Source organism: Vicugna pacos, chromosome 3 (genome assembly GCF_048564905.1).
Source record: "Vicugna pacos chromosome 3, VicPac4, whole genome shotgun sequence".
In the NCBI taxonomy this organism is placed as follows: Eukaryota; Metazoa; Chordata; class Mammalia; order Artiodactyla; family Camelidae; genus Vicugna; species Vicugna pacos.
Window position 1 is genome coordinate 33,059,565 of NC_132989.1, and position 27,895 is coordinate 33,087,459.

The 27,895-nt window shown below is 40.3% G+C and overlaps 1 protein-coding gene across 1 annotated transcript in view; it reads left to right on the plus strand.

Annotated features, from left to right (window-relative positions):
* Positions 1–3,970: 3,970 nt before the first annotated feature.
* The window catches only part of ALDH7A1 (aldehyde dehydrogenase 7 family member A1), a 31,278-nt gene continuing 7,353 nt past the window's right edge, over positions 3,971–27,895 (plus strand). The window contains exons 1-13 of the mRNA XM_006213888.3: positions 3,971–4,210; positions 5,637–5,690; positions 6,242–6,307; positions 11,017–11,097; positions 11,427–11,550; positions 11,886–12,018; positions 13,688–13,732; positions 15,200–15,277; positions 17,122–17,219; positions 21,112–21,153; positions 23,190–23,284; positions 24,892–24,976; positions 26,086–26,192. Of these exons, the coding sequence (XP_006213950.2) occupies positions 4,019–4,210; positions 5,637–5,690; positions 6,242–6,307; positions 11,017–11,097; positions 11,427–11,550; positions 11,886–12,018; positions 13,688–13,732; positions 15,200–15,277; positions 17,122–17,219; positions 21,112–21,153; positions 23,190–23,284; positions 24,892–24,976; positions 26,086–26,192 (1,200 nt within the window). The 5' untranslated portion in view covers positions 3,971–4,018. The remainder of the gene's footprint in view (positions 4,211–5,636; positions 5,691–6,241; positions 6,308–11,016; positions 11,098–11,426; positions 11,551–11,885; positions 12,019–13,687; positions 13,733–15,199; positions 15,278–17,121; positions 17,220–21,111; positions 21,154–23,189; positions 23,285–24,891; positions 24,977–26,085; positions 26,193–27,895) is intronic.

Consider the following 27,895-nt stretch of genomic DNA (forward strand, 5'->3'; position numbering starts at 1 on the left):
TCCTTTACCGGCCAAAGGCCTTTGCAATTGCTGTTCCCTCTGCCTGGCAGACCCCTCTAACACCCCGACCCAATTTTCCCACAGGTTCTCTCACATGATTCAGGAGTCGGAGAAAATGCTACCTTCTCAGAGAGGTCTTTTTCGATCGCTCTAACTAAAATAGGGTGCTCTAAAGTCACTCGCAACCCCTTTTGTTTTCTTCATGGGATCAATAATCACAGATGTATTTGCTTTAGTTTTTGTCTTAATTCCCACTAACATATCTGTTTTATTCACTGCTGTTTCCACCAGTGTCCAGTCCAGTGACTTGTTTATAAAGATGGTCAAGAAATATATATTGAATTTTTTTTTTTACATGAAGGGGATCTTGTTACTTTTACTTTTTACTGTTCAGTGATGTACTTTAAAAAAACGGTGTAGCAGTTTATCCTGGACACCTTTCCTTTCCATACAGAAATATAAAGATCTAGCTCGTTCTTTTTAATGACTCCGAGTTTTCATTGCATGGAGGTGCCATCATTTATTTAGTCTCTGATGGTGTAAATTGAGGGTGTAACCGGTTTTGTGATTACATGTCTCTTTACAAACTTGTTTTAGTATTTCCTAAGGATACAACTCTAGACTGTATGGAAAGGAGTGATAAAGATTTTTGAAATGTGAATTTAAGACCTATAAAGGAATTTAGAAATCACCTGGTCCAATTTATTTTGGTAAATGAAGAGATTACACAGCTAAGCTATTGATGACCTGAGTCTTGACTCCATGGCTACTAATTCTTAGAAAACTTTATTGTTTTATCTTTTCTGCATCGAATTACAATCCCCCTGGAACTGAGTCTTGTGTATGGTGTAAGGTAGGAGCATATTTTCATGCTATTAACATTTCATGGGATGCAGCTAAATATCATATAATGCATAGAACAGCCCCTCACGTTAAAGAGTTTCTCCAGTGTTTTCTGCTAGTTTTAGAGTTTCAGTTCTAAGCTTTAGGTCTGTGGTCTATTTTGAATTAATTCTTGTACATAGTGTGAAGTAAAAATCAAGGTTCACTTTTTTTTTGCACCTGAATATCCAAATAATATAGCACTATTTGTTGAAAAGACTCTTTTCTCCCTTGGATTTCTTTGACACCTCCATTGAAAATTGACTGTATATATGAAGGTCTGTTTCTGAGTGCCCTATTCTGTTCTGATCTTTATGTCTATCTTTACACCAATGTGACACCTTCTTGATTACTATAGCTTTATAATAGCTGTAAAATTGTTATAATAATTGTTAAAATTAGGTAATATAGATTTGTTCCTTTTTTCCAAAATTGTTTTGGCGATTCTGGATCCTTTGCATTTACATTTAAACTTTAGACTCTGCTTGCCAGTTCTAGCATTTTGATTGGATTGCACTGAATCTATAGGTTAATTTGGACATTGGGGAGACTATTGTAGCCTGATGCCATTGAACGCTGAAATCATATGTTGTTTATTTTTTTTTTTTAAATGGAGGTACTGGGAATTTAACCCAGGACCTCTGTGAATGCTAAGCATATGCTCTACCACTGAGCTATGCCTCCATCCCCCTGAAATCATATATTTTGTTTGTTTATTTGAAATCATATATTGTTAATCAATAACTCTTCTTCTGACTCTGGGCTCATTAAACCACTAGATACGTAGTATGTACCCTGGGAGAGAATGCAGTAATTAGAGGATGTGAATGTTTAGTCCTTTCTGAAAATAATTTTTGCTGTAAAATAATAAGCCGGCATTTTATTTGCAGCATCATTTTTTTTTTGTGAGCTTGATTAATATGTTTCCCTAGAGCAATAGTTAGTGTCACTCACTCATACTCTAAGTCAGATTCTGTATTTGCAATAATGAAATTGTATCCTGGGTGGTGGTGATTTCTCCAGTTTACTGCTGCCTTGGGGCAAGCATGCATACTCAGGTCACATCCTGCCACCTTTTGGCCAGCTGTCTTGGAAAATGAAGACCACTAGCGTTCACTGAGGACTTCCCAAGGATGGGTCATTTGTACTCATACTGTGACTCCAGAGCCTTTGCTTGAATCACCACCCTGTGAAGCCTTTGATAAATCATTTGAAAAGCAGAATTTGCCATTTGCTAACTCTTCCACTTTTCAATACAGAATTGGTTCAAGGTGTCCTGAGTTCAGTCAGTACATTTAAATTTCTATAAGTCTTTGCAGTTTTTATATATGCTTTCATATATGATCCATTTAATTCTTTTTCCTGTGTAAAATGTACTTTCATAGGATTCATTTAATTCTATCTGTTCATTCTCTGCCCCATCAAAATTCATTGTTGGTGATTTTTCCTGACCTTCTATTGGCAGGCTAAAAGTGAGTTTTGAAAAAAGAAGATGAAAGAGAGATGCAGTCCCTGTCTTCCATACAGGCAGTTGCTGGTGTCTGTCACCCTAGAACTGGTTTAGAGAGACAGCCATGAGTCTATCTCCTTGACTTAGTGGAGAAGGAATTTGAAATTCCTTGGGAACATTACGTGTTGCTCCTAAAATTTAGTGCATCTGTAAATGTCTTTTCATTCTTTGAATCAAATGGAGGGTAAGAGAAGGGAAGTATACAATACTGGGATACACGTACAAAGACTCTTACTTTTGGCCAGAAAGTGAGGAGAATTAAATTCTCTGTTAAAATGTATGAGAATTAAAATGAAGGAAGTTAGTGCCTCAGTCCTAGGGTGGATGGAAGATAGTAGCTGGGTTATTGAAGGTGATTACCAGTCCTGGACAGGGTATCCATGCTTACTACTCCTGAGGTGTGTTCATTTGTTTATGGAAGTAAATTGATGTGAGCCTGGTACAATGCTGGAAATTGTGGAGCCATACAAGGGCAAGTCAGAGATGGTCCTTGCCTTAATGGGGAAAAATATAACATTTACAAATGAAAGTATCATTCATGTATCTCTTGTGCTTGTAACTACAGTTTCTGGTAGGTGCTTGATACATGCTGATCTCAACATAATTTGTTGAAATCATTTGTGTGGTAAGGATGGAACAGATAAAGCTCAAGCTTAAATACAGAAATGGAAGGAAGTGTTTTACAGGTGGAAAGAACAGCAAGGGCAAAGACACAATGAGAGGAAAATACAGGCTTTGTATAGAAACATTCAGTGACTTTGGTGGCAATGTGGAAGGCCATAAAGCAAGTAGTGAGAAGTAATATTATGGAAAAGTAGGTTGGGAATTATTGAGACACCTGAATTAATTCAACTGATTTGAAAGTGTGTATTTATTTTTAAATAATGCCCCAATCATGTTGACTGTGATGTTAGTATTTCCCTTATTATAGGGTAGGCCGATTGTGGAATTAAATGGGAGATGGATGGTGGGGGGTGGGGTGGGGGGAGATACTGCAGGAAGGTACAAGAAATGGAGAATGAAGGAAATTGCTCAAAACTGTCTTTGTTCTTCAAAAGCAAAGATATATTTAGAAGGATATTTAGAAGGAAGTACCACAATTTAACATTTTTCATTAATTAGAAAACTCTAATTTGTAATTAATTTAACAAATAATGAAAACATACAACCCTCTCCCCTCCAGAAAAAAACCCTCCTTTAGTTACTCCACCAAACAGCAGGTGTCACCATCACTCGGGAACTGGCTAGAAAAGCCGACTTTTAGACCCCAGTCCAGACCCACCGAATCAAAACGTGCACTTAACGTGATGGTCAGGTGACTACGTGCACGTTACAGTCTGAGAAGCCCTGCTGTAACCCATTGTATTTTAGAGCCAATATTTTGCTGAACAAAAGTCCTAGCTGGTGCCGCCGTTTCTGGCGTCTTTCACCAGGGGGCAGTAGCCCTCTCACTTCCTCTGGGTTTCAGCCCCCTCGTCCAGGCCGGAGTTAAGCTCCGACCCCAGATCCGGGTGGGCAGGGCTACGGTGGGGGCGGGTCTGCCCAATGGGCTCTCCCGGGAGGGGGGCGGGGCTCTACTTCAGCCGCGCCTCGGGCCGCAGGCGCGGTGCGCTCCCCCGGCTCAGTATGTGGCGTGTTCCCGGTCTGCTGTGCGTGCGCGTTGCAAGGGGGAGCAAGCTCTCTGGACCTTGGAACAGGCCTGCCGCCTTCATGTCCACTCTGCTCATCAATCAGCCCCAGTATGCTTGGCTGAAGGAGCTGGGGCTCCGCGAGGAAAACGAGGGCGTGTATAATGGCAGCTGGGGAGGCCGGGGAGAGGTATGCGGGAGTCCCGGGAAATCTCTGCGGCCTCACTTCTCTCCGGGAGGCCGGGCGGGCACTGCCCCTCTCCAGTCCCCGCGCACGCTGTCGGCGGTGGTACTGAGTGGGAAGCTTTAAAGCTCTACAGTAGAAGTTTTCTCATGTATACTGTCTTAAAAATACCGTTAGATTTTAGGGCCCGTGGGCTGTGGAGTATCGGTCACTTTGGAGCTGGTTGGGGTTAAACTTCCTACGCATACTTAAAACCGTATGGCATAGTTAAACACTCTGTCTATGGTGAGAAATGCCACACGCTTAGCGGTGGAAATTACCTGAATTTTGTGCTTGACTGTGGCTCCTTATATGTGACGTGGATAGTTTTACATATTTTCCGAAATCCTTTGGAGTGCAAGTTCGGACTTGCTGAAATTGTGTCATGTTTTCGTTGAGCTCAGCTTCTTTGAGGGCCAAGTTTTCAGCATTTCTCTATTTCCAGAGCCTCACTCCATGCCTGACACCCAGTTAATGTTCAGTATGATGTTTTATAGAATACAGTGGAAAGGTAAGGTTTTTATCGCCGAAATTTTTTGGGAGCCGCATACAGAAGAAAGCTTTTGATGAGAAAATGTTATGTAATACCGAACATTTTCTTGAATGCACCTGCCTTGTTAGAAGAAACACATCTTTTGGTTATCTGTGATTGCAGGAGATGCGAGTGGTTTTTCATTGGTTCCCAAATTTCTGCCTCCCTCATTAGTGGTTTCATCTTGTTTTTCTTGTGTCATCAATCCTTAGGTTCATGGATACCTCTCCTGAAGTTCTTTTTAAAGCTACACCTGGACTTTTTCTTTCTAATTGACCTCTCCAGTTTGTGTGGACAGGTGGGGGAGGGGCCAGGGCCCCTCTGTGGGACCCCCATGGCCATCCATCATATTGTCCCTCAATCCTCCACCTCCCCCCTCCTCCCAGATTGCTGCACTTTATTAATAAAGTCTGGACTTAATAAATTCATATAGATGTTTAACTTAAAAACAAACAAAACCACAGGTCTTTCCCATAATTGTCTGGCCTTGGCCATTTCACCTCTGACCAGAGGTGGGTAGAGTAAGAGACAGAGGGAGTAAGTTAAACTCACAACTTTGGTCTGTTTTTAATGGAAAAAGAGGCAAAACAACAGGTTACATTTAGGCTTTTGTTTGTATTCTAATATTTAGATGGCAAAGGTGAGTTTTGTAGTATAGGTGGTTCTGGATGTTCAGGTCAGAAATGAAAGAGCTCTGTAGACTTGCTTATTTGAAACAAGTTAATGTAAAGGTTCTGAGCTTAGGTATTGTATCTTAATCTCCCCCCCACCCCCACTCCTTTTCTTCTTCCCCCATTTGTTCTGCTCCCCGAATTTGGGATTACATTTTTTATTTATGGTGGTCATCTTTTTTGTTTTAAGGTTATCACCACCTATTGTCCTGCTAACAATGAGCCGATAGCAAGAGTCAGACAGGTAAGGTTTTTGTTTTGTTTTGTTTTTTGTTTTTGTTTTTAATGCAAGCAAACTGTCCAGTTTGTGCTAGTGATCATGAGTGATACAAAGTCAAAGAATAATGTTTCTTTTTAATTTAACATTTAAGAATGTCAGAGAGAGACTTTCCACTCATTGTGGGAGGAGATGCACTAGAAAAGGAGAACCCTAGAGGGGACCAGGGAGGGATCCATTGAAGGCCATGCATCTGGATCACCTGGGGATTTATGTCTGACCTCTCAAATCTGGGTTGGAGCCTGATGTTCTGAATTTCTAATGCACCTTAAGTACTGCTCCCCGATGAAGCTCAGGGACTTTGCTTTGAGAAACAATTTCTACAAACGCACAGGTTCTAACTTACTGAGTTCAGCAAGTTTTTGGAAGCGTAAGCTGTGAAAATCATTCTAAACCATGAATCCTAGGGTCACCTGGAGATTGTTCAATTCTTTTCCAAAAATAATCTCTATGTTGTTAGAAGGAGATCATTACTGCCCTTTCCTTTTCTCTTTGTCTTCCTCTGAATCTTTATTTAGGCCAGCATGGCTGACTATGAAGAAACTGTAAAGAAAGCAAGAGAAGCATGGAGAATCTGGGCAGATGTAAGTATGGAGGCCAGGGCACGGTTACCTCCTGTAATTACCACGAGACACAGAGACATTTGATGAGTAGGCCAGTGCCCCTGTGCTGAAACGGCTCCTTCGGGGCTCAGACCATCTCCTCTGCTGTAGTCCTAAATTGTCCCTTTTCCATATTTGGCCCTCAGGAACTGGGCAATTTTAAATGGAATAGAACTCTCTGCTGAGATAACATAAACTCAGTCTATGAGTACTCTATTCTCCAACTGGAGTTACTCGAATTTATAATTAGCAAAGAGGAAGGAATATCTATGCTAAAAATACCCATCTGCGCCATCTCCCTCCCCCTGCCAGTGTTACTGGGGGGAGGAGGGGAGGGGATTTTAGTGGTAGGTCGACATTCCTGATTCAAAGGGCAGTGCAGGCAGCGGCAGCTCTTTCACAGGGCGAAGGCTCCAGTTCCTCCACAGTCGGATGAGGCTTTGAGGCAGATTCTGCCTTCTCTGTCTCTGTTTCCAACGAGGGTTGTGAATGCAAGTGTAGGAGCTGTTTCTGGAGTTGGGCTGGGCCATGCTGAGCTGGCACTGCAAGAGCAGGCTCTGGAGGAAGGGAGAATAAAGAACTGGCTTAGTCTGGATCTCCCAGTCTCCCCTTACCTCCCCCACCCTGAGTTTCAGATCTCCTACCAAAGATTCTAACTAAGCCTGAGGCTGTAGGAATACCCTGGATGGTTAACCCAGCTCTGCCCCTGGGTAGATTGATTCACTTTAGAGTGCTTTGTCTTGTAAAATGGGGAGACCGGATGTGCTTACCTCTCAGTTGACCTGAGGGTTAAATGAATGCATTTAAAGTGCTTACGGGAGAATCAGGCAGGGGTAAACCTCTGTACCTGTCAGTTTGTTATGTAAAACCACACGCTGGCGGGTTTGGGACTGCTGACCCAGTGTTTTCTCTGAATCGGTGATTGCTATGGGACTTGAGGAGGGGTAGATGCTCCAGGAGAGCCCTGGGTTGGATGCAGAGTTATCTGCCAAGTTGTTTGCCCCTGTGCAAAGCTGGAAGAACATCTTTACTTTCACTAATTCTGGCTATAAGTTAGGCTCAGGGTTCCATTATATACAATCAAAAATATTCTTGAACAAAGGAAATAATGATCTAAGAAGTTATCTCTGGTGGTAGCTCTGTCCTGGTACAGGTCCCCTTTCTGAGTTCTTTTAGGCTATTAAGGAGGAGTTAGAAAGCTTCCCTGAGGCTGCTGGGCCTTGATTGCCTTTAGCTCAAAATAACACCAAAGAACATACCAAACTGGCACATTCTCAGGTGGCTTATTCTGAACCCTATCCACGAAAAGAGTTCTGTACTCTCCGTCAGTCTTACAAGTTTCCCTTATTAATAACACCCTGCATTAGTGTGGTACCTATTTCTGCCCCTCTGCATCCTCTGTGTGTCATCATTTTTCCTCTCCATTTCTGGTGAGGAAGAGCTAGGCTTTCTTTCCTCTCTTGATGGCAGAGAACTGTGAATGGGCCCTCTGTGGCTGAACAGAGGAATACCAGAACCCTGGTAGCTCTCTGACATGGGTGTCTTTGTAATAGTTCCCCAAGGTCTCATGGTTCCCTCCTCGTGGCTGTCTTTGATGCTTATTCCAGACCAAATTTCAGGGTGAATTGTGCAGGGATGAACGCAAGGTCTCTCGTTGCCCATCTCAGGGGTGTCTGAGGTTACTGATGCCCTGTCATGCTGGGATTGATCAAGCCCGCACGGAGAATGTGGCTGTCTTCCCGGTGTCCTGCTCCCCCTTCATATCTTTTGCCTCATACCTAATCCTGGCTTTCTCATCTCTGGCTCCTCCTAGTAGTCATCTTGGAAGCTGGAGGAAAATAAAATGCCAGGTTGGAGTGGTGTGGGATGTTGAGTGGTGATTCTAATGTATAGTCAGAGCTAAGACTCAATCAATTACCAAGTCTTGAACATTTTGAATTATATTTATCGCTTGCTATTTTTGTGGTCCAGACAGCTACCATCTCTTGTCTGGCCTAATGGTTTTCCTGCCTGAGTCTTTCCTCCATCTGATCGATTTTCTATACCACATCTAGAGTGGTATTTTAAAATGCAGTCTGTGATTTTCACTTCACTATATAAAGCCTTTTAGTGATTTCCCCACTGCTCTTTGAATCCTTTACATGGTCCTTTGCATTGTGGCCCCTGCTTTCTTCTCTGCCTCTTTAAGCTTTATAGTTTTCCAAACTCACCGCATGCTCTTGACTTTTAGCCTTTGCATGTGTTATACTCCCTGATCTGTAATTTTCTTCTACTTTCTCTACCTTTTCAGCTGGCAAACACCAATCCTGCTTTAGGTCTTAGGTCTCAACTCTAAACTTCTTTAAAAAGCCTCCTTCCTCCTCACCTCCTTTTCCCCGAGTAACGCCAGATTAGTACTCGCAGGTGGTCCAGTTGTACAGTCTGGCTCCTCCATCACGGCACTTAACCACCTGAGATCATAATCTCCTGTGTCGTGTCCCTGTCACCCCCACTGGACTGTCAGCTCCATGAGGCATGAATTGTAGCTGCCTTGTTTCCTTTGTGTCCCTGGGATTAGCATGATACCTGATGCATAGAAAGTGTGCAGTAAGTGTTGGTAGAAAGACTAATAGAATAAATATGTTCGGGATGGGAGGTTAAAGGCCATGTGTGCTGTATTGGCCATTCTCAGTTGAAATTAACCAATTTGCTAAGCTTTTAAATGCATAGGCTAAATTCAACTGAAACATTATTAAACCCATTCCATGCATTAGAAAATGTATAAGATTTGCACTGCATCACTTAATGTTACAATTTTTATTGATCATAAAAATGGCAAATGTTGCAGACATAAAATGTGGGGAATGCAAGTCTGTTATAATTCCATTTCCCAGAAATTACAGCTGTTAACATCTGGTATATTCCTTTAATTTTAAGCAAAAGTTTGTTTACAGTATGCATTATTTTATTTTTTTTGTTGACCTGTTATATTTCTTAAACGTTTTTCCTTATAAATCTATCTTACTCTTTTTAGAGAGTGTCAGATATTCCATTTTATGGCTGTCCTGTAATTAACCATAGACTGATGGACATTTAAATGGTTTCTCTTTTTCTCCACTGGAAACAGCACTGCAGTAAATGCTACTGAGCCTATACTTTTGCACACTTACATATATGCTCAAGTTCCAGAAGTAGAACTGCCTATTCAAAGGGTAGGGGCATTTTAAATGTAAATAGAATCCTAAGCTACCCTCCAGAAAAGCCATCCTAAGACATTTGAGATGTATTTGAGAAGGAGAGCCAAGAAGAGCCCTGAGCCCCCAGTCAAGCTCTGGGAGCCCCTCTCTGTGGGGGGGTCAGGGGTGGGGGACAGGCGCCAGCCTCGGGAGTAGGAATGGTATTGCTAGTTGCTTTCTGAAAGAAAGGTGGAATTAAAGGAAGAGCTGCAAAGGCAAAAAGGGGTGATATCATAGTTGGTGAAAGTATGTCTCCATTCTTTCATCACATCTCAAACTTAATATGGCCCAACCTGTACTCTGCACCTCCAAAAAAATCTGGACTCATCTTCCGAGTAATCTTCATCCCTGTGATTCTACTTCCATCTACCTAGCTATTCAAGCCAGAGATCTGGGAGTCATCCTTAATTCTTTCATTTCCCATACCTGTTCCCTTAGTGAGTTCTGTCCTACCAACAAAATAGATCCTGAATCTACTTTTTGTCTCTCTTGCTTCAATCTTAAGGCCAAGTCACCATTATCTTTTGCCTCGGTTACTAGAATGTGTCCTTAGTTGGTCTTCCTGCTTCTACTCTTTTCTTCTCCAGTTTATTCTCCACACATTAGGCAGTGATCTTATAAAATAAGGTCAAGCAAGTCATCTTACTTTGCTTCTTAAAAACTATAAGATTTAGCATTGTACCTGGAATAAGATCCAGACTCTTTAAAGCGCCTCCTAGCTGTGGGCATGGTGTCCTTCCCAATCAGCTCCTCAAATATGACACTCTTTTATTTTCCATGGATCTCTTAGACTGTTTTTGCCCCCGGTGTAGAATATTCCTATGGTTGACGATAAAGTTAACATACCCAATTATCCTCCAAGCCTGCTATTCTGTCTGCCTCAGAACCATGTTTATTTCCTTGGTCTTTATAACCCTTGTGGCAATTTGTAATTCTTTATTGTCCTTTTCCCCTCTTATTAGTGCCACGAATGCCACTAGAGAATAGTTACTAGCTTCACAAATGCCTCACTTATTTTAGCCCCAGTGTGTGGCAGTACTGTTGTTCTCAGAAAGTATTTGGTGAGTGAGTGGTATGATTTGAATGGATTATGGAATACCAGCTTTATAAGTAAACAGTGTATTGTTTGGACATGAAATCAGTTTGACCCATATGAAAACATCACTGGCAATCATAAAGGCTTACAGGTATGTAAGGTATTCTGAGCTTTCTGGAATCACTCCAAAAAGTTGCGTTCAATCTGAATTTCTCTCTGTACTTGGCACAGTCCCTTGTTCACAAAAAAATGTATCATCTGAATATTTTCCAGGTCTGCTGTATGGATTTTAGAGCCTGCCACGTCACCCTGTTGTTGGGATCAAAGCAGTTGTCTTTGAAGTGCTTGTACTGTTCTTTTACAGCACATTTATCTAATACTGTGTTACATGTGCAGGTTTACACTTTGAATCAGACACTAAAATTCCATTCTTTTCTTAGATTCCTGCTCCAAAGCGAGGAGAAGTAGTGAGACAGATTGGTGATGCCTTGCGGGAGAAGATCCAAGTACTAGGAAGCTTGGTAAAGCATTTTGTACTTCATGTCCATAAAATCCTTTGAGTGGGGAATGAGGCTATCTTGTACTTCTGTGTATAAGATTGTGATTTTTAAGAAAAGTGATTTATATATTGCAAAAATCTTTAGAGGAAAGATTAAAAAGATGAACATTAAAAAGTGAAGACAATTCTTGGGTTTTAAAATTCTTTTAGAAAAATATGAACAGACTTTCTGAAGTATATTTATTACCTTCACAAAGCAGAAACAAATGTGTTGCTTTCCCCACCATAAATTTAATGTGTAAAGCATGAATTTTGTTGGAAAAAAAGCTGCTTGGTCTTTTGTGTTTTTAGGTGTCATTGGAGATGGGGAAGATCTTAGTGGAAGGTGTGGGAGAAGTTCAGGAGTACGTGGATATTTGTGATTATGCCGTGGGCTTATCACGGATGATCGGGGGACCCATCCTGCCGTCTGAAAGTAAGCAAGGAAGTCAGTTCAGCTAAGAGTTTTGTATTCTGATACAGAGAGCTCCAAAAATTTCTCTGATCCACACGGAGCTCCTATGAGGAGCAGAGGCCTCATGGATATCGTTATGGTTTATGAGACTGTGGTGATAACAGCTTTGGTTGTGTGCTAATTAATACACCAGTATCCCACAGCTGTGTGGAATGATCAGCTACAAGGCATCTGGAATCCCCACTTGGTCTGATGCCCCTTTGGGCTGAAAATGAGGGTCCAGACTTAGTGCTTACTTAGCTGACAGGCATTTAAGTAACGTGCTTAAGAATGTTCCACACTTTCCCTGTCCTCAGGACCCGGCCACGTGCTCGTTGAACAGTGGAACCCTGTAGGCCTGGTCGGAGTCATCACTGCGTTCAACTTCCCTGTGGCGGTGTATGGCTGGAACAATGCCATTGCCATGATCTGTGGGAATGCCTGCCTTTGGTAAGAACGGCTCACTGTCTTACCCAGCAGTTAGATGGTAAAGGTAGCCGTTTTCAGGTACTGCTCAAAATACTGTAAATGTATCGAAGTGTTTTCTACTACTCTGCTCTTCCATATTAAGTCAACACCTGCTAGTTGTGAAATGTAGATTTTAAATTATTAGATATTTTGTTATTGGTAAAATTTATTTTTTTGACTTGTTTTTTTAACACAGCCTTGTCCCCTATTCCTCCCAGTTGTTTTTACCGCAAGATGGTTACTGTAATTCAGTTCTGACACTTAACTGCCTGGTCTTAGTGTCAGGCTCCACCTGTTTAAGGGCTCAGTCCTCCACAAGACTGCCCCCACGTTATATGCAAAGTGCCAGTGTCCTCAGGTTTCCAGGACATCTGCAGTTCTGACCAGCAATCTGCAGATGAGGAGGTTCCTGTCAGCCCTTGTTTCAGTAATCCATTAGCATTATGCACAGAACTCAAGAAAGCACAGTACTCAATGACTGCAGTTTCGTTATGAAGGACACATAGAGCATGGTCTAGACGGGTCTCAGACGCAGAGCTTCCTGCCCTCTGTGAGGTCAGCACACATCCCCTTCCCAACCAGGAAGCTCCACTGAGCTTTGGTGTCCACAGTTTTTATGGGGTTTTATTACATAGGCATGATTGATTAAATTATTATATATGTGATTGAACTCAGTCTCCATCCCTTCTCCCCTCCTGTCTCCATGGTTGATCTTTCTAGTGACCAGTCCTCATCCTGACCCACTAGTGACCTCCTTAGCATAACAAAAACCCTTCTATCAGGAAATTTGAGGGGTTTTCATGTTATGTGCCAGAAACTGGGAGCGACGATTCAGATACATTCTTTATTATAGTACACTTCACAAACAGAAAACTAAGTGAACAAGTAGGAGGAAAAGAAGAACTTGTGATACAAGTCATAACCTTCTTTTTAAAATTCTTTTTTTTTAAGTTCAATAAAAATTTGATAGTGAATTCCCAAGTGATTCTGAGTCACTTGGCCAATGTTCCCATTGATATATTAAATGTTACATCTCTATAAAATATATGATAGTAAAAGTTAGCTAGAAAGATATCAGTGTTTTATAGATGACAAAACAGTTGTTTGCTTTTAGCTTTCATGTTCAGTAAGGGAACGTAGATTAGGAAAACCAGGAGAGTTGTCCGCCCATTTTGCGTCTGTCACACTTATATGTACTGATCTCAAGGCTGTACTCAGTTGAAGGTACTCAAAGACTGTGTAAAAAGCAAGGCATAGTTGGGAGGATTAATGATTTGGCACCATGTTTCCAAAGGCTAGTTGTACAATTTTCCTCAGCCCTCTGACCCTTCCAGTGAAAGTATGTGTTGATTGATTTCTGTTTCACTCATTTCCCATCAGTGACAGAGGTTAATGTAACAGCTCCTGTGATTGGTGCAGCAAGCAGGTTCGAAATTGTTTGATGCCATTTTTATATTTGAAAGTTTTACAGCCCCGTGGGTCTGAGACACCAAGCTGAAGGATAGATTTCTACTTCAGTTACTAGGCTCAGTTGCTTAATTTGAAGGAACTTGTTCTCACAAAGTCTTTTGCTTCTGCTTGAAAATAAAAGATATTGATGATTTCCACCCAATTAAGCTGCCTTTTTTTTTTTTTTTTTGACCCTTACAAGGAAAGGAGCTCCAACAACTTCCCTCATTAGTGTAGCCGTTACAAAGTAAGTATATGTGGCTTTTTTTGTGTGTGTGGGTAGGGAAGAATCTGAAAAGGGTGACTGATAGGCACTGGATTTTTAATCTGATGTGGAAGTGTCGTTTTTATTTTAGCATGGGTTTTGGACAAACTTTTGGTTGTAATAACATTTTTATATCATTATGCAGTTTATAGAACTTTTTCAGAACCATATCATTTAAGTCTTGGGAAATATGCTAGATATTGATATATATGTTGAACCTGAACTCTTAAAACATTTTTTGTCACTTGGAAAATAAAAACAAATCCAGTAGACAGGAAATAGTTTTACAATTTAGGGGCTATATGCTATAACTATTGAGTATGTCAGTGGTTTTGATTTCCGCTCATCTGATACATTTATTACTTTTGTCTAATAGCCAGCAAAACAGAGAGAAATTGTTATTATACTGTTCCACTGATTCTTCTAACACTCTGAAATGCACTTCATCTTTTGGTTAAAAAATTATTGTTTATTCATATTTGGGAACTTGACAACTCTGGTTAGGTCATAAAATCAATGTTATTAATTTATCATTCCAGAATTTAGACAATGTTTAGAAGAGGGTGCCTTTCCATGTAGGGGGATGAGGGGCCCTGATATTCCACTGGTTGCATGAGCTGCATTCTCTGATTTAACAATCATTAGTAGAGAGCTTGTGTAAGAAGCTCCTTAATGTTGGGAGATCATTTAGGAATACTGACTGACGAATTGAAATTCGGCTGAAGAAGAGAGTAATGTATGTTAGTAGTTAATTGAAAGGATACGTGACGTTGAGAAAACAATATCCTTCAAGGCAGAGGTGTTCAAATTAAATATTAAATAGAACTCTGATAAACAAAACACATGAAAATGATAAGATTCCACAGGCCGTTTTTAAAAATAAGCCTTTCAAAGAACTGTGGTTGTAGTGAACTGACTTGCCAGTTGCTTTTCAATAACTGGTTCAGTTATTGTTACTTTTGATTCTGTTTCAAATGTTCTAAAGCTTGAGCTTTTAAATATTTATTTGCTTTAAACCTTTGAAGGGCCTGAGGCATTCATATAGGAACATGGCTGATTTTTTAGGTAATTGAGAATATTATCTGATACTGTAATGGAAGACAGTAAGTAAAATAATTCTAAATTGTGCCAGAATTAACCAATGTCCCCTGGGAGTTCTTAAATTCAACTAAAATTCAGACTCATAAGATGAACACGTTTCATGCCTCTGTCATTTATTTTGCATGCCATTTTCTTCTTAAGATTTTTTGGGGGAAGGAAAAAAAAGGTTCTCCTTTTTAGTGTTGGAAAACCTCATCTCTTATTTTGAGGTGAAATCCAGGCCTGCCTATTTGAGGGATGAGAGAGAAAGTTGAAAAACGAAAGTCAGGTGGTTGGAATTTATTGCTGTTTTCAAAAAGTGATAAGAAATTAAATTGCTCCCTTCCTTGACTGCTATTTCTTTTCTAGGATAGTGGCCAAGGTTCTGGAGGACAACAAGCTGCCTGGTGCGATTTGTTCCTTGACTTGTGGTGGAGCGGATATCGGGTAGGTCAGGGCCCTGGGTTGATCGGCTACAATCATCTTTACTAGAATTTCAAAACCCCATATAGCTAAGGAGGTGAGAACAGTTTTTGGAATTGTTATTTTGTGGATCTCATTAGGCTTTATTGGTGTGTAGCCTCTGTTGGAGCATGAGTAAGAACTGTCTTTTTCATTGCCCAGAACTACTATCGTAATGTGTTTATATACTAAAATGACGACCTGCTATGCCTGTGGGCAGTCCCTGGCTTCCTGATGCTTGATTTATAAATGTGCTCACTTACAAAGCAAAGCTGTGGAATTGTGCTCTGGTGGCTCACTCTCCACCAAGAACCTAGCCTATTCTCTGGGTTCTTCAACTGACCAAAAAAGGGAACCCTGGAAACACAGCTTCTAAGTTATATTTGTTTTTTAAAAATTGCCATGTAATTCACATACCATAAAGTTCTCTCTTAAAAAATGTATAATTAAAAAGCAGAAATTGACACAATATTGTAAACTGACTATATTTCAATAATAAAATTTTTTTAAATTCCCAAAATTAAAAAAAAAGTACAATTCAGTGGTTTGTAGAATAGTCACAGTGTTGTGCAACTATCATCATTACCTTATCCCAAAACATTGTCGTTACCTCCAAAAGGAACCTTGTACCTCTTAGCAGTCCCCCCCTCCCCCCACTTCTGGCAACCAGGAATCTCCTTTGTATCTTTATGGATTTTCCTATTCAGGAAATTTCAATGTAAATGGAATCATATAACATGTGACCCTTGTGTCTAGCTTCTTTCATTTTGCAAAATGTCACAACATTTTTTAAGCTGGAACGGACTGTAATTTCTCTGAACTGTGGTGAAAGCTGGTTCTGCCAGCCTAGACTTTGATTGGGTGACATTTCATAGGATTCAGGTCTTAGAACTCTTACTGGTGTGGTTAAAATGTTAAGTCTCTCTCCAGCACTTGTACCATACTATTGTACTTACTGGGCAATCTCAAAAAGGAGTAATAAATGGCTCCTTTTTGTTCTTTGTTTTTTTTTTTTTTAGATAAATGAGAAAATAGAAAATATAGCTCCCACATAAAGAGTGCATAGTGAAGTATTATCTGAATGTCATTTAAAACACGGTCTAATCCTTGACCCACTCTGTTCTTGTACTTCGGGCACCCAGTCCTTCGTGTTGGCCTTGGAATAGCTCAGATAATAGCAGTGTGTGCAGGAGTGCTGTACACAGCAGCCACCTTGAGCGTCAGTGCTCATGCGTGCTGGGATGACTTGAGGAGGACTACCTGCGTAGTCTCACCCCGCAGTTCCAGCCCTGCGTTACTCTAATGCTGTGGCTGCCTTGCTTGGCCCACCCCTTTGAAGCACTGGACTGTGAGCAAGGAGGCTCAGATCAATAGTGTCTGGTCTCCATTCCTGAGAAACAACTGGAAATCCTAGCACAGCTTTTGTAAGTCAGCTTCCATGAAGGTTACTTAGGATATTTCCCTACAGTCTTTAACTTTAGGAATTAGTTTTAAGAGTCTGCAAAGTAACTGGGATGCTCATCAAGGAATTGCTGAAGTCATACTGACCAGTGACCTATCAGTACAGAAAGGAACGTCTTCCTTGACAGCATCCTTGAGGTGATTGCTGTTTATGGAGAGCTCGCAGAACGGGTTAGCTTGTTCCACTGTATGGTTCTTGTGAAAATCTAATTCGTTTTCATGAAGACCTTCCCTTGGGACGGATCCTTGTGTCCTTGACTGACCGCCTTTCCGTGACAAGGGCTATGTCATAGTTTTCTGGCAGGTACCATCAGGTGCTGACATTGCTGGGTCTCTCTGCTTGGGTGACCATGTCTGTTCCTCTGCAGCACAGCAATGGCCAAAGATGAGCGGGTGAACCTGCTGTCCTTCACCGGGAGCACCCAGGTGGGAAAACAGGTGGCCCTTATGGTGCAGGAGAGGTTTGGTAAGTGTTGGCTTTCTAATGAGGATTTTAATTCCCACAAACATGCATGTGAAACCTAGAGATTGGGTTTTTTTCATGGAGACGCCAGCCATGTTTATTTGGGTGTCCAAGTAAAAGGAAGGGTACAGTTATAAGTGGGTTACTATTAGGGAGATAGCACATTTAATAGCGTAATTTGGAAAAGGAGGTCATTTTTTCCTCTAAATGACCATAGCAGAATCATACCAAAAATATTTATCAGTTTCTCTCAGACCTGCTTGACAAATAAAAAAAGAAAACTTGCAGTTTTAATAGAACCAGTGAGTGCAGTACCTAGAGTGAATGTGGCATAAGAGACTTAGACCTGTTCTTTGATTTATATTTTCATGCACGTATGACTGAAAAGGGTTGTAAGATGTAACTTTGTATGCTGCACTATGGCTCATTAAATAGGTTTTCTAAGATAATGTTGACTGTCATTTTTTGGCTGTTTTGCTGAATTTGGACTCTAGCCCTAGCAGAAAATGAGACTTGAATAGTTAATCTGTCACCTACTTTGCTACATGGGCACTGCTTTTAAAAAAGACATTAATGGACTATTAGAGCTAATAAACCAGGTCGGCAGGGTTGCAGGATACAAATCAGTGTGCAAAGATCACTTGGATTTCTGTAGATTAACAATGAACAATCTAAAAATGAAAGTTAGAAAACCTTTTTGTTTACAGCAGCATCAAAAATTAAGTTCTTAGAAATAAATGTAAGAAAAGAAGTTCAAGTGTTTCATGCAGAGTACCACAAAACATCATTGAAAGACATTCTAAAAGACCTAAATAAGTGTAAAGACCTTCCATTTTCACTTTTTGGAAACAGTTTAATAGTATTACTGCCCAAGATCAGAACTGCCCAAGTGATCTGCATATTGAATGCAATCCCTTTCAAATCTTGCTTGGCTTCCTTATAGAAATGATAAGCTGATCCTAAAATTCGTAAGAAGTGCAAAGGGACTCAATTACCAAAACGATCTTGAAGAAGAAGAATAAAGTGAGACAACTCATACTTCCCAATTTCAGAACTTATTACAAAGCTATAATTATCCAAACTATGTGCTGGCATAAAGATGGAAGAATCAGTGCTCTAGAATTGAGAGTCCAGAAATGCACCCTTATGCTTGTGGTCAAGGGTGCCAAGACATGTCACTGGGGAAAAGCGGTCTTCAACAGATAGCGCTGGGACACCTAGATATCCAAATACAGGTGTATGAAGTTGGACCCCTCCCTACCGAATACACAAAAATTAGCTCAAAGTGTATCAAAGACCTAAATATAAGAGCTAGAATTATAAAACAGAACTCTTAGAAGACAATATAGGAATAGGTCTTCATGACCTTAGATTAGACAGTGGTTTCTTAGATATGACACCTAAAGCAGAAGCAACAGAAGAATCGATATGTTAAACGTTATCAGAATTAAAAGCTTTATTTCAAAGGACACCACCAAAATGAAGAACCACCTACAGAATGGGAGAAAATATTTGGAAATCTGTTTCTGATAAGGGTTTTGTATCTAGAATATATAAAGAACTCTTAAAATTCAGTAATATTAAAGACAGTCCAATTAAAAAATGGTCAAAGATAAAACAAATGGCTATTAAGTATGTGCAGTGGTGCTCAAGATCATTAACCCTGCTTCTCCCACTAGCAGATAAATAATCTTCCTTCCTTGCCCTTCTTACTCAAAGCTGTGATTTGTTGTTCTCTCATAAAGAGTACCATTCGTAGGATTATAATTTTAACATGATGTACCTGTCTGTCTTAAATTCTAGGTGCTTTTCCTGGAAAGGGTTAGTGGTTTTGAATGTGGTTAGGGAGCACATAGAGAATTGGGAGGATATAGAAGGTATAGGTCCTGTCTCTTCTGCTACATATTATTTGAAGCCAAGCAGGGGGAGTTGGTGTTATGTGTAGATACTTCTATTTCTTTCTTTTTCTTAGCACTGAGCACAGTGCTCAGCCAACAAGCTGTCATTAAATCGACTGTTAGAGCTGAGACTAGAGCTGACGCAGCCCTCAGTGCCTTTGGGCAATGACAGCCACGTCTCCCCTTATAATTTAATACCCACTTGATGCTTAACTGTTTCAGAGTGGTGGAGGGGAGACCATATTCTCCTGCTGTCACATATGTTCCTGATATCACAAATAAATAAAAGCTACTTACATAGACGCTGATTTTAAAGTGCAGTTCAGGCAAGATAAATTTATATTTAAAAGATCAGTAGTAAACACAGCTCTAAATTGAGGCAAACGAATCTCAAACGTTTATGCTAGGGAGTATTAGAATGGCACTCCGCCTGCTGTGTACCTTTCCTGGAATGTAAGTTGGCAGTGTGTATCAGGAGCTCTGATAGTCACGCCTTTTGGCCCCAACCTAAGTAGACAATCAAGAGGTCGCTAATCAAAAACCAATATATTCAACACTAGAGAAGTAGCTAAATAAAAGTTTGCACATCATTGATTTGGAATACCATGCACCGATTTAAAAAAAAGGTCTTAATAACTTAGGGAAAAGGTAGAAGTTATTAATCAGAAAACAAAACAATTAATTAGTATGATCTCAACTAAATATAAATCTATAGGAAATAGATTGGAAGGCACTATACCAATATACAAGGAGAGATTTCAGGGTCGCCTGTGGGCTGTAGCTTTTTGCCAGCTTGATTGTTTTTGCTTTTCTTGTGAAAAATAATTTTCTACAATAAACATTAATTTTTAAACTTGTTTTGTGGTAAATATATGTATAACATCAAACTTAGCATTTTGTTTTATATAGATTATAAGCATCTCATTTTTAACTGCCGTTCGATGGCATTAAGTAGGTTTACATTGACGTTGTTGTGAAATGATCACCACCATTCATTTCCAGAACTTTTTTATCTTCTCAACTCTACCCTTTAAAAACTAACTCCCTGTATCTTCCTTCTCCTATCCCTTGGCAACCAGCATTTTACTTTCTGTCTCTCTGGATTTGACTATTCTAAGAACCTCATAAAGTAGAATCATACCGTAGTTGTCTTTTTGTGACTGGCTTATTTCACGTAGGAAAATGTCTTCAAGCTTCACCCATGTTGTAGCATGTGTTAAACTTCCTCCCTTTTCAAGGCTGAAAAATATTCCATAATATTGGATATACCACTCTTTGTTTACCCATGCATTTGTTAATAAGACACTTGGGGTGCTTCTACCTTTTAGCTGTTGTGAATAATGCTGCTACAAATACTGAAGTTCAAGTCCCTGCTTTCACTTTTGGCTTAAGTACTCGGGGGTGGAATTGATAGATCTTACGTAATTCTGTGTTTAGTTTCTTGGGAAATTGTTGCACAGCTTTCCACAGTGACTACACCCTTTTACACTAAGTGTTCGAAGTTTAGGGGGATATAATTTCAAACTGAGAGAAATTTTAAGACTAACAGGAGGAATTCCCATATACCCTTTAAAGAGATTCACCAACTGCTTACATTTTGCCCCATTTTAAAAATCATTTTTTCTCTCTCAAGCAACATACACACATATATATACATATTTATTGTGAGGGCATAATATTTTTGAACCTTTTGAGAAAGTTGAAGACATTATGTTTCTTTACCACTAAATATGTTGGTGTATTTCCTAAGAACGAGGATATTCTGTCATATAACCATGATGCAATTACTAAAATCAGGAAACTGGACATGAATGTAATGCTCATACTATGTTTTCTGTCTTGAAAAAATTTTTTTATTGAGGTACATTTGACTTATGCTCATGCTATTATGTTTTATATCAGAGAGTAAAAGCAATTGGGATGAGCTGATTTGAGGCCATCTAGCTGTGTGCATTAAACACTGAAATAGGCATTAATTTGGGCTTATGTTTTTAAAGGGAGAAGTTTGTTGGAACTTGGAGGAAACAATGCCATCATAGGTAAGGCTGCCCTTTTTTGTTTGTTTTCTGTTCGGAATCTCTTTAATAGCCATTCTGAATGTTTAGAACTTGTGTAAGAACTCACGCCTTTGATGTTGTCTTTGAGATCCCATTCCTGTGGAACAGGACACAGTGGTTTGAAGCAGAGACAACTTGGAGGGAAAGGTGGTCATGTTTGGAAACTGTTACCTGGGGCTTAAAACTTGTGTATGAGACTTCCTAGTGTGGCATTGTTTCTTGTTTTTCCTTCTCCTATTTTTTGAAAACTGGCCACGTGTTTAGAATAAATAACTCTTACACGACCTGCTAGTTCCAAAAATATTAGTTTGTCTTTAGTAGAGTATTGAGTACTTTTATATTGGAAAACAACACTTCCTTAAGGCATTTTATCATTTACCTATAGTCTTGGAGATTATTTCGTTCTCTTTTTCAATTGTTTGGCACAAAAGGAAATAGTCTACCAGCAAAACTTCTGGATAATATAGTGAACACCAGTAGGTTGAGACTTCATAGAATTGTGGATTTTGTAGTAAAACAGAAAAACTTGGTGGGGGGAGGGTGTAGCTCAAGTGGTAGAGCTCATGCTTAGCATACACAAGATCCTGGGTTTAATCCCCAGTACTTCTTCTAAAAATAAATAAGTAAAACTAACTACCCCCCCCAAATAAAATAAATTAATTAAATTTAAATTTTTTTTTAATTAAAAAAAAAGGAAAAAACTTGTTAGTTGTATATTGCCATCAGTATCACCAGAAATTTTAAGAGTGCATAATGAAGGGTTTGTTTTGGATGAACTTCTAATCTTGTGGAAGAGAGAGTTGATTTAAAAAATACACTTCGTATTTACTGATCAGTGGGTAATTACCAGGTACTGTGCTCAGCTGTTTTATAGGCAGTGTATCCCCACAAAAATCCCATGAAGCAGATAACATTAATAATCTCATTTAAAGGTTACACTCTGAAGTTTAAAATGATATGGACCTGAAGTGACAGGCTAGCGAGTGACAGAGCCGGCATTTGCATCCTGGTCATCAGACCACAGAGCACAGCTCTTTCCCTGACTCCTTACTGCCATCCATTAATACCCCCAGATATTATCCCATTTTATGGATAAGAAAACTTGAGGCTTAAGAAGGTAAAATAACACAACTAAAAAGTGGTGAGGATGGATAAGAACCCTAGTCTGCTGTACAAACCACCTTCTTAACCATCATACTGGTCTGAGAATGCTGTTAGATTAAACAGGGGAAAATGGAAGATGTAAGAGGGAACTGGGACTGTATGCTTCTGGAAGGGATAGGAAACATTAGAACTCATACAGTGGATCAGTGGAAAGGTTAACCTTGTAAACACTGTGGGCAGAAGAGGGGAAAGAAGGAATAGACCAAAGTAGAGAGGAATCTGAAAGCGATGTTTGCATTGATCTCTTCATAACTGCAGAGGAAGCAGAAAAGGGCCTTATGTGTGATCACTTTGAGATTTTCCACAAAGTAGAGGATGAGGTCATCTGGTGCAGTAGTAAAGAGCTTGAAGGGTTTCAGAGATTGGAAGAAGCTCCTGGAGAGGGGGCAGCAGGAGGCATTGAAGGGAATGGATTGTGCAGGTGAGGGTGTTGATGTTGTTAGAGAGCTTGGCTTGATGGCAGTGATAAATCAGAAGGGTCCCATTGCTCTCTGTGGGCCCCAGGAAGCTGCTGTCTAAATGGGCCATGGGGTTGAGGTGGAAAGCAAGTGAAACTGCCAGAGACATGGTGGTCTTCGAGAAGAGACCACAGGAGGGTGCAGTGGAAGCTTAGTGAGTATCAGACACTTGGAGACAGGAAAGAAGAGGAGGCCAGAGGAGGGAGAGCTCATTGCTCTGTTCTCATCATTTCCCCTGGGAGAAGAGTTGCCTCTGCGGTGTGAACCTGCTTATTTTACAGGATACTTCTGATGTTCTCTCGCTGCACTTGCCAAAGGCGTCGTCTTAGAGCAGTTAGAAGGGTGCCTTGTCTGCCTTCTTCATGACACTGATGAGTGTGTTTGTGCTTCCCTAAGCTTTTGAGGATGCGGACCTCAGCTTAGTCGTTCCCTCAGCTCTGTTTGCGGCCGTGGGGACAGCCGGCCAGAGGTGTACCACTGCGAGGCGCCTGGTGAGTGTGGCTGCGTGGGCACACTGTCCTCTTCAAACACCACTTTTTAAGGCATCGTACTGTTACAGAGATGTCGTAGAAACGCTGCTGGAAACATGTATTCCCTGGACGTGGTTGGCATGTATGTGGCCCTGCTGCTCTGTCCTGTGCTCAGGGCGGGCACTGCTGGTCAGCTGGGACTCTGCCCTACCTCCTCCCGGAGCTGAAAGTTGTCCCGCCCTCAGTGACTGGAGTTGGACTTGGGAGATGAGACGTATTGTCAGCCTTATACCTACAACAAGGTGGACAAAGTCCCACGTCACTTAGAATAAAACAAGCTAAAAATTTGAAAAATTCAAAACAATTAGCTACTGGATAGGCAGTCTTGGCTTTTTTCTAAAACCATTTTAAGTAGTAAAATATTTTAAAATTTTTGATTTTTGGTTTATAAGTCAAGTCTTAATTTGACTTGATGTGACATGATTTATTGAAAAGTAAATGTATGTGTGTTCTCTCTATAAATGTATAGTCCGTACCCATATACAGAGGATGTGTTAATATTGAGTGCATATGATGAGAGTGATTTAGCATCAGCGTTTGGGGTTTGGGATGTTTAGTCTCCACATTTAGATTTGAGCTGGATTTTAGTTTTTGTGTGGGATACAACCTTGACTCTCATGTCTCTTATGCTACTGGAAAACTATGTGAACTACAAGCAAGTTTTGATAAAAAATTTGGCTATGTTTGCCTTTTTAAAAATTATTATTGTTGAGTTTTCCTCCTGTAATTAAAAACACATTTTACAATTGAATTATAGAGGAATTGTCTTTGGGTTTTTCCTGTCACCCACAATGAGTAAGAACAAAATTTTACTATGGTTGACATAGTCTAAATTAATTAGAGTAAGGTAAGTGGTAAAGGGAAGTTGTCTTTAATTTGCACATAACTTTTCACATTCACATTTTCCTATATTTTACAATGAATGAACATCAGTCTTTCCTTTGTTCTATCAGTTGAACCTCAAAAAAAAAATCTAAGTTACAGGCTCCATAAAGTATTTATAATTTATTAAATTTGTTCACCTTAACATTTATTCCATTAATGCTAAAAAGGAAACGGGGTACTCCAAAAGATTATAATCTTAATTGCATGGTAAACTATGAAATGACATAAAAATCAAACATTTCTTTATTTGGTCAACTTTTATTTTTCCTTTGTGTCCTGGAACAAATACACATAGCCATGCTTTGTATTTAGTGTTCAGTATTAGGGGATACTATTAGTCATGGCCCAGATCAGTTTCTGCAGGGACAGTAGTGTTATAGGGGGAAACCCATTCTGGTGCTACGGACTTTTCCGTGATTGGTAGTTGGCCCTCCGTATCCATGGTTCTTCCAATGTCAGCAGGTTCAGCCAACTGGGAACCGTGTAGTACTGCAGCATTTACTCTTCAGAAATATTTTTATACAGGTAGACCCATGTAGTTCAGACCTATGTTGTTCAAGGGTCAACTGTATAAATCAGTACTATTAAGAAAAATTGTACATTGTTAATTTTGTATGTTTATATGTAGTATTTATAGTACATTTATATGCAGTAATCCCTTGAATGTTTGTTTTTTCATTTAGTTTTTACAAGAAAGCATCCATGATGAAGTTGTTAATAGACTTAAAAAGGCCTACGCACAGATCCGTGTCGGGAACCCATTGGACTGTGAGTATCTGGTTGATTTCAGAGATGTTCCTTTTTGACAGCTGGTGTTACAAGTGTTTCTGATTTTCTGCTTCTGTTTTTCTCCCCTTTACTGAGAGGCCGGAAGGAATAAAGCAGGTTATTGGGCATCTGGGGAGTCATGTCTACTGTTAGATTAGGATATGAGTGCTTGATGTGGGCTAGTGGGTGAGCCTGGGGGACGGTGTTGAGATGGGATGGGTTTGACGAGCTTTTCCCCTCGTCCAAGCACCACCATCTTGCCCCAGGCAAGGCTGCAGGAGTCGCCTGCCTGACTTCTGCTTCCACTTCCTTCCACTCACTTCTGCCTTTCACAGTAACCAAAATGTAATTTGATAATTCACTCTCCTGTTTAAAGCACTCCAGTGACTTCTCATTGCTCTTCAGTTAAAACCTGGATTTTTCCTGAGACCCTTAGCAAATGCACAATCTTCCATGATCTGACCTCGGCTGCCTCCTCAACCACCTACCGTCTGTGTACCATTTGCCCTGTTGCTCCCTGAGCATGCCAGCTTCTCCAGCCTTCTTTCGGTGCTTGAGCGTTCCAGGCTCTGCCCTGCTGGAAATGCTCTTTGTCCAGCAGTTCCCACCTTGTCACTGAGGCCTACCTATGTTCCTTCTTCCTCTGTCCCTTTTCATGCTCTGGCTTCTGGCCGCCACAGAGGGCAACCTTATCTTCCGCCCCTTAAATTGTGCACTGACTGCTGAGCCTGTGAAGTCTTGGTGAATGAGCACCGCTGTAATGATAAGCAGGGCCTATGTTTTTACTGCAGTGTTCTGATGAATTGCTGGCCCTTTCCCTGGATTTGGCCCTCCCTGTTTCTGTATCAGGACACAGCCACACCAGCTTTTTTGTGTCTTCTGTGGCTGCTTTTATACCACATTGGCAGAGTTGAGTGGTCATGGCAGAGACCACATATGTTGTGCAAAGCATTAAATATTTCCTATCTGGCTCTTTGCAGGGAAAAGGTGCTGACTTCTCTAAACATAAGAGGATATATGAGGGACTGGTCTGTTCATTGGGAAAGCTGTTATAGTCATAAAATGATGCCGTTTATGGTGAAGTGAAGAGCATTCCTTTTTCTCTCCAGCTAATGTTCTCTATGGGCCGCTCCACACCAAACAGGCAGTGAGCATGTTTCTTGGAGCAGTGGAGGAAGCAAAGAAAGAAGGTGGCACAGTGGTCTATGGTGGCAAGGTAATGTCAACTCGAGATGGGGAGTGACAGCTTTTACTTTCCCTTTCACACAAGCAGGGCTCTGGGTAAATTGGTGAAGGGTCCCCAACTGTCATTTTGATTTCCTCCATCCCTTTTATAATGGGAAAGTACATGTTTTAAAGAATGGCAACATAAAATGCCTGGAACATTACTGAAGGACACACACTGAAAGTCTAGTTGCCTTTGTATTCAGTCCCTGGGAATTTGAATGGAAGGGAGACCTCCTTTTCATGGGCAGTAGAAGACTGTATTTAGGGCAATTTAAAAAATCCGTATTTAGTTATGATTTATAAAAGTCATCTAAGGCAGAGAATCAAAAAAATATATACCCCAAACATTGTAATTTAACACATATTACTATTATTGATGAAAATTAATCTGTCTATCTAAGAAAGAAATGGAAAATTTTATTCGAGTCACATTTGAGGATTGTAACGTGGGAACAGCATCTCAGAAGGCTCTGAGAACCATTCCATCTGTTGGGAGTCAAGGCACAGTTTTATAAGTTTTTTGAGACAGAGGGCTGTGCATTAAATGACAAATTATTGATAGGTTACACAATCCAGATCTAAGAGTCATCATGGCCTCTTGAAGATCAAGAAGGAATGTTATCTTCTAAGGAGTTGTCTTGTTGATGGTAGGAGAGTGTTGCTTTTTATGGTTGAGCGGGTGTTCTGCCCACAGGGGAGGTTTGGTCGATGGGTGATGCAGACACACAACGCACAGTGAGGGGAGAGAGGAGGCCAAAGGGCGGAGAGATTTTTTTTGTTTAAATTTTTCTTGTCTTGCCATAAAATATGGATTTTATTTCACACTATATTTGTTTGAATCTTCAGATGTTGTTCCAAGGTGTTTTCTTCATGTATAGTAGGAACTTATCTTCATCCTTGAATAAGCTATGCTTGTAATTTATTATCTACATTTTATTTTCACTTTCTTTAAAAATCGCTGAGAACTGAGTCTCTTACAAAGCTCTTTGAGGGCAGAATCCTTCTCCCTCGTCTCTTAACATTGACACACCCACATCTCATTGGATAGAGTTGTATATGCGTATTTGTATCTCTTATAACTTACACTGAGTTTTTTTTAAGTATTTAACGTAATCTTCAGAAGTAGCTCTTTGTGTAATATTTACTTATTTACATAATACAATACGGTATTATAATAAGTACAGATGACTCTTGGTAAATATTACAGCTCAGAGGGTGGGAGCAGGATTTCACAGCATGCTGGAGAGTTGACCGCCAGCTAAGCAGCTTGCGGCAGGCAGGCGGCAGAATATTTTATAGAAGGAAAAGTGCGTGTTAGTTGAGTGGAGGTGAACTAGTAATTTGGTTATGTGGAGGTTAGTTAGAAGTGTGGAGCTTTTGATTTCTATATTAATGCATATTAGTTTGCTAGAGCTGTCATAACAAAATATCACAGACTGGGTGGCTTAAACAACAGAAATTTATTGTCTCACTGTTTGGAGCCTGAGTCAGAAATCAGGGTGCTGGCGGTGTTGGTTCCTGGTGAGACATCTCTCCCTGGCTTGCAGATGACCACCTTCTGTTAGTGTTCTGACATGGTCTTTCCTTCCTGCACAGAGAGCCCCAGTGTCTCTTTCTCTTCTAGTGAAGACATGGGTTCTGTCTGATAGGGCACTACCCACATGACCTCGTTTAACTTTGATCACCTCCTTA